This window comes from Nestor notabilis, unplaced genomic scaffold (genome assembly GCF_000696875.1).
Source record: "Nestor notabilis isolate BGI_N333 unplaced genomic scaffold, ASM69687v1 scaffold5482, whole genome shotgun sequence".
Taxonomy (NCBI): Eukaryota; Metazoa; Chordata; class Aves; order Psittaciformes; family Psittacidae; genus Nestor; species Nestor notabilis.
In genome coordinates this window covers 67636-79691 of record NW_009919536.1, presented here as the reverse complement: position 1 = coordinate 79691, position 12056 = coordinate 67636, and the positions used below count along the sequence as shown (strand labels likewise).

Below are 12056 nucleotides of genomic sequence, written 5' to 3'. Positions count from 1 at the left end.
CCACAGGCAATGCCTGTGTTAGCGGCCAAACCAAGACGCAACAAGCCCTTTGACTTTGACCTTTAACTGTAATTAATCAGCACATAAAAATGTATTCTGTATGTAGCAATTCTACATAACACGTAACCAAAGATCCTTCGGTTTCACTGCACTCACTAAGTACCTACTCTGGTTTTGCTTCTCCAGAAAAACATGATTGCCTGACTTCTATATCCCTTTGCAACCATACTTTATTCTTCTGCCTCCTCCTTAGCAATTCTGGAATGAACTAATTTATAGACAGGCTCAGTTAAACAAATATTAGTACTTGCACACAAAAAAAGATAAATTGGTTTGCTAGCTTTAGAAGCTTTAAGCATTTTCAAAATCTTTTAAAAATATTAATAATTTGGCAGCCTTTACATACTTTCTAGGAAGCTTTGCTATTTTGCAATCTCTAATTTCAAACTTTGCTGTATGATTTCTGGTTTCTCAAGTCTGAATCATAAATTCAAAGAGAAGCTGTCATATCAATTGCTTCTCTTACCAGCCCAACCTATCCTAATTAATTCTCCTTCCATTTGTGATTACACAATATCCTTGCATGAATTACCACAATCGCTAGCCTGGACTGTATTATGAGGAAAGCATTTAATGTATTTTTAGCTATCTTTTAGCATAGTTAAAATAAGGAAGAGGAACCAGATAATGAGATTAGGCAGCTCTCCACAGACCGATGACACATATACTGTAGACATTGTTCAGAAACTTCGGTGCTTTCCTTCTTAATTTTTCTTTTATTACAGGCTTGGGAACAATAAGTAGATGGGTGCTGCCTAAGCACACTAAAATTAGATATTCTGCTTCCTGATCCAAGAGAAGTGGCAAAAGAAAAACAAGCGTGTACCCGAGCTCAGTTTGCATTCCCAATCTTTAGACCTAAGTCCATATCTCCTAATACCTAATGTAGTTATTTGTTACTGCTATGTGCTATCCAGCACCTACAACAAATAGTCAGGGGAGCAGAAATTTTAATGTAGTTTATTCCTCATAAATATTACCTAAAAACTCACAGCAGCTGTGTATACAGCCATATCCAGCTAGAAGTATTCCCAGAAGCTTGAGAGCATAAATCTAATAAAATATTCCCCACCCATCTACCCTGTAGCTTCAAAAGACACTTCTAGCTCTCAGCAAAGACAGAATGTAACTTGTGACAATGCAAGATCTGTTCAACTGATTTGGAGATCCTGGAAAATAATTAATAAGAATAAACATATTCTACCACATTCTATGACAGAATTCATGCAAATCCAATATGCAAACCACTGACTATATTAAATTGCTAAATTGCCACAGAACAAAAGGATATTACAAAACTGTCATACTTGAAGCATTTTACTGCTGAAATTTCAGTTTAATTGCAAACTGGAAAACTAAAACCAGCTTCATTTTAAAAGCAAGGAAGTTTCTAGTTCAGTCAGTGAAACGATGATATAAATCAGCTCTTTTCTTACCCTTATTGTACATATTGGTTGGTACTTGCACATCACTCAGACTGATGTTCACAGGCAAGTTATTGAAGTGGTCATTTGGCACTAGAATGAACTCCTTCCCCAGCTCCAGATAGTTTCCTTCTTCATCTCGTTCATTTATGAGCACAGCATTGAAGTATTCATACTGCAATGGAAACTCACATTCAGTACTCAGAATTCACATTCAACATAAACACACAATTTTAATATTTTAACATACTTATCATTCATTGGTTGGCATTTACATATATCTCCATCTAGAATAGAAGAACAAGATATTTTTATCATCTCTCAGATTCCCTCTGTACTGCTAGTACAGGTACACTTCGGAAAACAGATTTATCAATACATCTCAAGAAAACTCCATATTGCCTCAGATCTCTGGCTGCCCTGAAAATGCTAGGAGCAGCCCAATAACACCCTGAACAAAACCAATGTATGCGCTATTTTTAATACAAAGGTGTCTAGATTTGAATAAATCTCTAGATAATTATTTATATCAATGGATCTAGTTAGCTTATTTCAGCCAGTTTAAGAACTGCTATCAGTGCTGAAGTCAGGCCTTGAGAAACTAAACGTATTTTTACTTGACAGGAATATTAACTACATCTTTTGTTGCTTACCCAACATGTACTGACTCACACTTCCTAAAGAAAAATATCTGCTTAATCCTGAATTTTACAGATGTACGTCATAGTAAGTTTTGTAAAATTATGCATACTTCAATACAGACATAAACTTAGCAGTGTCTTATTTTGAACAAGAAATTATTGTCTACCTGTTACAGACTCCTGAAGAGTATTTGCCCTATTCTGTACAGAACTATAACCAGATAAGCAAAAGCAATTTATATAAAATTATCGCTTTATGACCTAATTTAACAAGAAATACTATCAAGCTTTGAAGCAACAGCGAGGACTACTTTTTAACCTCTTAAATAACCTTAACCCTTGGCAACAGTTTGTTATGTGTTTAACTGAAAGAGACCAAAGTTTGGTTTTGAAGAATCTCATTAATTTAAATATGAGTCTCTCTCCTAACTATCCATTTGAGAGTAAATCAATACAACAGACATAAATCTATGCATTCACAGCTATGTATCTCTACAACCTGTGTAAGGATAAATATATTATACCATTTACAAAGCTAAAACAGATGAGCAAGTACAAAAACAAAAGGTTTTTCACAAGCACTCTTTCTTAGTCTGATATGCAACTCATTTTACTAGAAAGAATTACTTAAAATCTTACGATCTACACTTCCATTAATACCAGTATCTTAAATGGAGGATGTCCTGGGTTACAAGGGAAAACAGCCAATGAACTCAGTTGCATGCTGGAAAGGGAGGGAAGAGGTGGCATTTTTTACAAGGATTACTTGGAAAGCAGCTTTCCACATCCTGCTTCTTTTAGGTTTTAGGTTTTCAAAATGGCAAACCCATAGTTTGGATTTTAGATGAAAGTAGAACACAAAGTCCCTGTCTATTAGCTAGATTTTGAGGACCTCCTGCGTATGACAAATATCCAGACAAACTCAGTATTCCACAGAACATTAATCACATATAACAGACTAAGACACATTAGTATTTGAAAATCAATCTAACAGAAACTAATCTGACATGATTAAACATTTGATCTTGAAGTTATTTTCTTTTATTGGTTTATACTGAGATGAGCCCAATCTACTGCATACACCTCATGAGTATATACAGACAGCCTGTGAATCCTCAAGTTCAGGAAAAAAAAAAGAAAGCCCAACCCACAGTAGACTTTTGTTTTTTTAAACTCCAGAGCCCCAGGTAAGGAAAAGAATAAAGATATTTGCCTAAAGTGTAGTTTCATTAATTCCAAAAGTTATTAGAATTATCCAACACCCTTTTCTATGCCATTTGGGGGTTTGTCACTGTTACATTTTACTCTTCTCATACCAAAACCAAAAGGATGAAGAAACATAATAATTTCCAAGAAACACCAGTTTTCATTTTATCTGGAAGAAACCTTCTCCATCTCTGCTTATTATCCAGGTTTATCACGGATCATTAACTGCACTGCTTGCCTGCTGCACACATGTGACAGCAGCTTTTTCAGTTTACCCTTTCTGCAAAAGCCAGAGACAGTTGGCAGAAGTCTTGAAAGCCCAACTCGTATTTCCCATTTTAGTAAGAAACAGAATATTCCTTCCAACATTTAGCCATGCAGTAATGGCAGTTGTAAAATACTATTCTACTCCAATTCCAAGCATGGAAGAGTAAGTTGTGCAGCTTTTCCATGATATATTAGATAGTATCTAAGTCTGGAGAAAAGGCTGATATTCCATCCTCTGGGAGTATAGTAATACATAAAATTCTATACTACATACTTCTTTCTTGCCAACCACCTCCCTCTTCACAACCCCTGGACAGTCAAGTTGCACCAGGGTGTGAATGATTGTTTCATCTGGTTTCCAAACCACTTGTTTTCTTGTCCTTTAAGAGGTGGGTTTGTTTTCCTTTTTCTCTGTTGAACATGACATTGCCTCCATAACTGCTGGAGCTACAGATAAGCCATTGTATTGCTTTCATGACACTTCTTGGCTTTGTAAGTCTTATCAGGACTGTCACAAAGAGATCAAAAGGGGTTTGGGTTTTGTTTTCTTATTAAGACTGCCATTGGAAGCATTCATAACACCTAACTCCAACTCTTGCATTTAAATACTACACTTTAAGAGAAAGGTGAACATATTTCAATACAAAAATTTCTGCACTAAAATATTTAGCAATATACTGTTCTCCTTTAACTGGATTTACGTATCATGGAATATTTTCTACAGTAATTCACATACAGACGTAGTGATTTCAAGGATGTAAATTTACCTTGCCCATGGGTTTTATTTTTTTTTACTTTGAAAATGGTAGGAAAAGTGGTCAAATTTCAAATAAAAATGTCATATTATACATGGAAATTGCCTCTAAAAGAATATTATTTCCTTTCATTCAGTGGGTTATTTCCTTTTCCAAAGGAGTTAATTAGTAGACATCCTCCTTCATCATATTCTGTAAGTGGCAAGGCTAGCCAAGTATTAAAATCTGCTATATTCTAAATAAATGAAAGCACTCGTTTCACAATTAAGGGTATTTAGGACTGATTGTTTCTTTGGTATATTTAGTATTCACTGATTTATTGGTCTGAGTCCGTATTTTCTCTTTCCAATTCTACAAGTGTATACACAATAATATGATTTATGTAGGGAAGGGGTTAAAGCAAATTGTAGTATAAAATTGTCCTTACAGTATTACAGTAATTAATATTTTTTCTGGGTTTTTTTTCTGTTTGATTTAGAGGGCGTTGGGGATTGGTTTGTTGGGTTTGGGGTTTTTTTTGCAAGTGAGAAGCCTACAGAACTAACATTTAAGACAGCCCAAGTTCTAAACCTGATTAAACATCAGGTTACATATACAGCTCAAAAATGCTACTGAAAAAGATCAACATTTAAGCAGAGCTGTTATACAATAGCTTCTCTTGTCACTTTCCTTCCGAGGAAGTTGATGAGTGTGATAGCTGAAAGGTGGTACAAGGAAAATTGAAAATAAGAATTGGAGAAAAAAGAAAATATGAAAGTAAACCCAGCTGGTGTTCTGACACTGCATTCAAGAGAATGTCCAAAGAGGATAAAGTCCTGTTTGCTGACAACACAAATACTCTACCTGCTAAGCGCTAAGAGGAAATTACTTCAATTTAATCTTGTCAATGAAGGTCAATTTTTGATGTAACCTTAACTAGGTGAGTTCTGAGCGTGCACAATAAAACATGCCAAGAAGTTATTAGTCAAATAACAAAATAATTATCCAGGTTGGGAGCATAGCCAGTCTCTGCTGTGACTTGGCCAATGTGTGAGTTTACACTAACCTTACATTTAGAATTGCACAGTGAGCAATGAACTGGAGAATCAGCACTCAAAGGAAATCACATTCATATGATCTATTATATGCATCTCAAGACCAAAATATGGGCTCTTACACTTTTGTGCATTTAAATTTTCTCAAGTAAATACACTGGTGTTTTTTATTTATACATTCCTTAGCATCATCTGGTCATTCTGAACTTTTGATCAAACGTTTTGAAAGCACCATTGTATCATAATGAAGACAACCTAGAGCAAAGCCATAAAAACTGGGGACAAACAGCAGTTTCAGTTTTCATAATATTCTATCCTTGTGAAGAAAGCCTTCCCAATGCAAGCCAATATAAACTGATCAGCAGTACTCAATAGAACAAGCACTGGACAAGTCTGCCTCAGCATGGAGCGGACCATATTTAAGACGTCTCAAAGAACCAAATTGCGAATAGTCTGCAGAACTCTGGGCTGCTCCAACATGCTGGTATAAACATAGCACAGAGAGACTTACGGGCTGTTAGGAGATCAGTCACAAAATTCTTTTACAGGTTCATTCATGCTGACTAGCAAAGGCAAGCTTTGTTTTAAAACACCATAATACTCAGCCACAATACAAAAGTGTGTGCTGTATGATCTCTTTGCATGGTTGCCACAGACATATGTTAATGATGATAAAAAATTAATTCCTTCAAAGGTATCACAGAAAAATGTGGAGAAGTGCAAAGTTTGTGGCATGCAATGAGAACCATGAGGGAGTTAGCAGGGGAGAGCTGATTTGCAAGGCAAGAAAGAAATTTTGAAGCTATCTGTTCCAGTTTCGACACTTATCTTTTTGCATAATGTCTCACCTAAACAAGCACCTTGATTACAATGGACACTTAGCTGAAGCAAGACATCAGTAATTTAGATATAGTACTGAAAAGTATTGTGCATGTCTTCCATAATTGCAGTATAGTACAAACTGTGGTACATAAGTGACATTCTGTATTTCTATTTGCATTTATCTTAGTGTAAACAGATATCTTATGATGCTTAAATTATTTATCAAATATTTGTTACAACTGTAAATGGCTCATTTATTTAAATATAAATATTTATCGTTTAATTTAAAAGATACATCCTAATGCAAATTGCCTTTGCAACTTAGAAAGTTCTTGGCACATAAAAGAAAACATGCATCAGTCGGTTTCATTGTATTTTTAAATGGAGTAGTTTGCTTTAAAGGTATGAAACCATGCAAGCCACAATTTTAGTTTGATATTTTTTTTTCAATAGGACAAAAATTATTTTCGCCAAGACAGCATAAAAATAAAAAAGTCCCATTCACAAAACTATGAGGACTAGGAAGGTGTAAGAACAAAACCAAGAATGATTTGCACTAATGGGTCAGAACTATAGCAGTATTGGGGTTACACTGATAATTTTTAACAATGCAAGAACCATTTTCACAGTGTTTCATCTAAAGACAAAGCTGGTTTTTTCTGGAAAATGCTAAATCAAGGAAATTTTATGGAATTTGTATTGAACCTCAAAATGCTAGAGCATCAGAGAGAAAATTAGGTAGTAAATAACATGGAAATTAAGGTGAAAGCAAAACCTAGCATTAAACAGCAGACAACTAGAAATGAACAATAATTTGAATATGTATTGCAGTTTCAGCAAAACAGCTATCATCATCAGAGAACTAAAAAAAACCAAACAGGAAAACCAAACCACACACACAAGGCTTTGACAAGTAGGACACATCTCTGAGAGGGCAGAAATGTTCATGATATGTACAAAACAAAATAAGAACAGTTATCCACTCTGAGGGAGAGTTGCTTGCTACAAAACATATTGACAACACAGTCTCCACTCTGGTATTCACGTGTTAATGAAGAGGCAGATGTCTGAATGCATATCAGTTTCTAATGCTCAAAAAAGTCTCTCCTCACAGTTGTCCAGTGAGGAGCATTTACATTTTGATGCCTAAGATTAAAGCTCTTGTCTTCAAGAACTTAGTCTGATGTTTAGCAGTATAAGAGTTCGTAAAAGCTAACTACCTCAAATCAATAAAAACTGGTCTAAATTTTAAGAAGCTTTTAACTTTCAGGAAACTGGCATCTTTTGTAAAATGCCGTCTTTATAATTTCTGATTATTCTACAAAAGTTCTTACTTGCGCCTCTGCAGGAATTTCCAATGCTTCTGCTCCCCCCTCTCCATTTTTCATGTCTTTAGCAGTAAAGCTCAGAAAACACCTGGCATTTAAAACGTTGTGATCAGTCCCTGTTTAATTATGGAAATAATACTTCATTATAGTACAAAATCAATTATACCAGTATGTAAATTGATAACAGATCAAGGTCTCGGAGGTCTTGTAGGGATTAACTGGTTCACTAAAAGTGGCAAGTAGCACGTAATTATGATGGCTATTTCAAATCATCAACTTAAGTTAAAAAGAGTCACTTCAAGTTTCAAGTTCCAGATGAAGCCTCCTTTTCCCTTAGAGATAAGTAACTTCTAAAATATCTCTTTCTACATACAAAAGCTCTCAAGATTCTTTTCTTTTATCACAAGGCTGAAGAAAAACTCTTTGGTCACTTTTAAACTTAGTAAACACAACAAGGAAGGAGACAAGGCTTCCAGTCAGACATTTTGGACACCTGTATGACAAGCCTTATTGAAGAGCTAATGTTTTTGCTGGGTCTAGAAATGCAAGAGATCAGCGTGTTCATTTCAGTACACATAAAAACTTTTGGGGAATACTTTCTGCTAAAGAGCAAAACAAATCCCTGCTCTGATAGCACCATAATTTCTCCCTTCTTCCAAAGAAGGGATGTTATGTTAAAAAGATAGCAGTTACATAGATGAGTAATTTCAGAGCCAGTTATGCTCATACTGAGCTGAAGTAAACCATGGAGATAAGTTACTGAAAATTTATAAAGCAACTTTAATCAAGAATTTCATGACTTAAATGAATCATTTTATAACCAGAATAAAATAATGTGGAAGTTGCGCATTTTGAAACCACATAATCGCCACAAATACCAGAAGCTAATAGTATGGAATAATAAAAAGGCTGAAGTCCCAAACCTGGAAAATCTACCAGTACAATAGCGTGGCCCTTTGGTAAGGCTTACTGTCTCTGCATCTATTGCTGAGCAAGCACGATAGGAATACTTCTGGGGCTGGGGCAGCCCCTTCCCAGCTGCACTCGAAATGCTCCCTCCTGCCCTTCCACCTGGGCTTAGCATAGGCAGAGCTCCTTTGGCTCTGTGCTTGTGCTGAGGACGCATCTTCTCAGATTGCTTCTGATGGACACAGAGAAATTCTTCCTGCTAACAAACATGAAAGGTCTGTTGGGCTTTATTTAAACCACACTTTGGAAGAAGCAGCGAGTAGCCTAAAGCTTTTCACTCCAAAAAGACTTGTGCTATGCAAGGGCAAAGAAAACAAGGGAAGACTTATACGCACTTCTAAACACTTGAGGACATTAAAACATTTTGAACATATTTATATCAAGCTTGCCATTACTTCTATGTTACAGTGGTGGTGATCCTCCCTTTTCCAATTAGGAAACTCAAGATACAAGATACAACATCACACAGTAAGGCTTGACTAGAATATTATTTTCAGAACATCATGAACCCTCACTATGCCTCATTTATTTTTAGATTAGAAGTAGTATCCCACTGATGTGGGGTGTGGCCAAAATACAGATGCAAAATACTTAGAGCAAAACACATGCTGACAGGTTATCAGGATGCTTTGGGTGAGTGGGCTACAAAATCTCTGCAGCTTGGTTGAGCAGTTAAGATGCACAGACACACACTGAAGGCAGCTTTCTTCTGTTTTAAAGTCTAAAGACAAAAATTGAAATGCAGTTTGACACATAACAGAGATAGCACTTTGATTTTAAAACATCTGCCTTTTTTTAACACTTATTTTTAAAAGTGGGGAGGATCATTCTTTTTCAGCAACTTGGAAAAAAAGGCAAAAATCAAGCATGTGTAATTTTTATAGGATTAACTAATGACTTCTACTGGCCATGCTTGAGGCAAAAAGGCATATTTTAAACTTGAGCAGCGTTGTGAAGGTATTTTTAACCAAATTATATCATTTGTGTGTCTTTATAGATGCAAAAAACTGCAAAACTTTATAATACCATTTTCATTACTAGCTAGAACAACAGGACTACTTCATTTCTCCTTAAACCTCTGTAGATCATGACACAGCTAGTGAACAAGCAGGATCAACAACTTCTATAAAATAATGCTGTAAAAGAAAATAGCAAAATTACAGACTTGCTTCCAAATCAATGCAGTAGTATTTTCTAAAGTTTTCCATCTTACCACAATGTAACCAATGAATGGTGTTTAATATTTAACACAAAAAGACCCCCTCTCCATCTAGTTTCAAATGTGCTATAGAAATAGAAACCCAAACTATTTCACAGATAAACTGAAAAGTTTTAAAGTGAAATCAGTATACTGTCATGCATGTTCAGCTCATCTGACACATTCAGGTTGATGACAAGCTCAAGGCTGCTACTAGTTATCAGTGGAGACATATCTGACTTCTTTGTGCCTTTTTACAATCATATGCCCTAAGTGCCTCATTCCTACTTCCAAGCAGAAAGAAAACAATATTTCTAAAACTCTACATCTTCTGTGTTTCCCATGAGAAGCAACTTTAACCCAGGCTCTTCATAGACTAAGGCATGCATATAATGCTGCTCTGTATCCAGCAAGACCTGCACTGTCTCCTCAACGAGATATGCTCAGGGACAACAGACAACCTATATATGGTGTTTGCTCAGTTGGGGGTTAATAATTATCCTTAATAAAACAGAAAGTAACAGGCAGTTCATATCCAACAGTCGACAACATTTGAACACTAACTGTGGCTCTGAATGATGAATTAAACATGCACTTTACCAGATATTTTTCCCCCCTCATACCAAAGGGGGATAATCAAAATAATTAAATACTGAAGAAATAGAACAGAACAAAATTTCATGGTGCTCATTGCACGCCAAGGTTTGTTTTGTTACTCCCACCCACCCACTATACATGCAGGAGGTTAAATTAATATTATTGACTACCCAAAGGAAAGCAAAAGAACACGTACAACATTTTTTAATTTATTTGGGAATAAATTGAGAGATGAGATGTTGAGCAACTGAATGTATACAAATCCTCTTCAAATGATTAATGACTCTCTCATGCAATATAGAAATTTGGTCAGCTAAGCCCACAGTTGAAATAACAAGACCACAATGACGAGTTAATTTAATAAAAGAAACACATGTCTCCAGAGTCACACAGTTCGGGGGGGGGGAACAAAACCCAAAAAACCAGCAGCATCTATTTTATTCATAAAATGAATTTGAAGTGTTTAAAGAAACCTCACAAAGAAAATTGGTCATGAGAATAATTAAGGAAGGAGGAAGCCCTAAACTTGAAAGGATATTTTGCAAATTGTAGTTCTATGCTAATATGTTATTCTAAATTTCAAGTTATACTATGAGAGAACTCTTCAAACCTGTAGATCATGCTAAAAACAGAATGCCTTCTGATGGGATTATTGCTAAAGCACAAGTATCACTTCCCCAATTCTTTACAGTGCTGTTTTACATTGATTATATGGACAAAGTTTAAAAAAATACACAAAGAAAATACTTTTACATATCATACTCTGAGTCTTTTCTTGACTTCATTCAACAAGAATGAGCCCTAGATAGAAAAACTCAGAATCTGCATAAACCAGCTAAGGCAGATTTGCTTCAAATACTAATTTGTATTTGGCCTGGGAGCTAGTTTGGGGGGAAGGGAGAAGGTCCAAAGAGATTAACATTAAGAGCTTGGATGTTGCAAAATATCTATATGGGTAAAATGAACACCTATGCACTATGCACTTACTGTTCTTGTGCGAATAAATGAGTGCTACAGTCTGAGAGTTAAGCTTATGAAATATAAAAATGGCCTCTCTCCGTTTTCCACTTTTAGCCATTTTTCACATCAAGCAAGGACAGACTAACAATGATAAAAATAACAGCAGCAATAAAGGAACACATTATATAAACTGAACTTGTCAGAGCAACGTTATGAAACTATCTGGAGCCTGTATGATTATTTCTCCACTGTACTGAAGTCTCGGATGCTTATGGGACAATTTACTACTATGCTTACTGAGCTGTAGGCTGTGTTGCTGTTGTACGCCTACACATAACTTCAGACTTATGGTCAAACCATAGCATGGTGTAAGGCTCTGTGAAAGCAACTGAAGAAACTATTTAGATTTTCAGAAACATTACCATTTTCCATGTTCCAGCTGTAATTTGTGTAGCATTTTTGTCTGTTCTGAATGAAAACAGATAAACTCTTTCAGAAAAGATGATATGGCAAATCAAGGCAACCAAAGATATAGAGTTCAAGTTTGAAACCCATCTGGCTGATGGAATAACTGATAGTTTTTTGACTTCTACCCCACAGTCCAGCTTGCTTCCCAGTCTTGTTTACAAGCATTAGAAGTTCAGGCTAAAGAGGTGGGAGAGATAACATCTTCCAAAGAATGAAGAATCTAAGAAACATTCCTAGGAAAGGCCTTGCGTGAAGCAGCTGCTGAGAACTGAGGAAGTCACCAGTGGACAATGGCAGTCCAGACTGGGTACACAGTGTCTTTATGCT

The 12056-nt window shown here is 35.8% G+C and overlaps 1 protein-coding gene across 1 annotated transcript in view; it reads right to left on the bottom strand.

Moving 5' to 3' along the window:
* LOC104402399 (voltage-dependent calcium channel subunit alpha-2/delta-3-like) overlaps nucleotides 1–12056 on the bottom strand; it is a gene marked incomplete at both ends in the record, with an annotated part of 100564 nt that overhangs the window by 21392 nt on the left and 67116 nt on the right. Inside the window, one exon of the mRNA XM_010010270.1 lies at nucleotides 1497–1659. Within this exon, the coding sequence (XP_010008572.1) occupies nucleotides 1497–1659 (163 nt within the window). The remainder of the gene's footprint in view (nucleotides 1–1496; nucleotides 1660–12056) is intronic.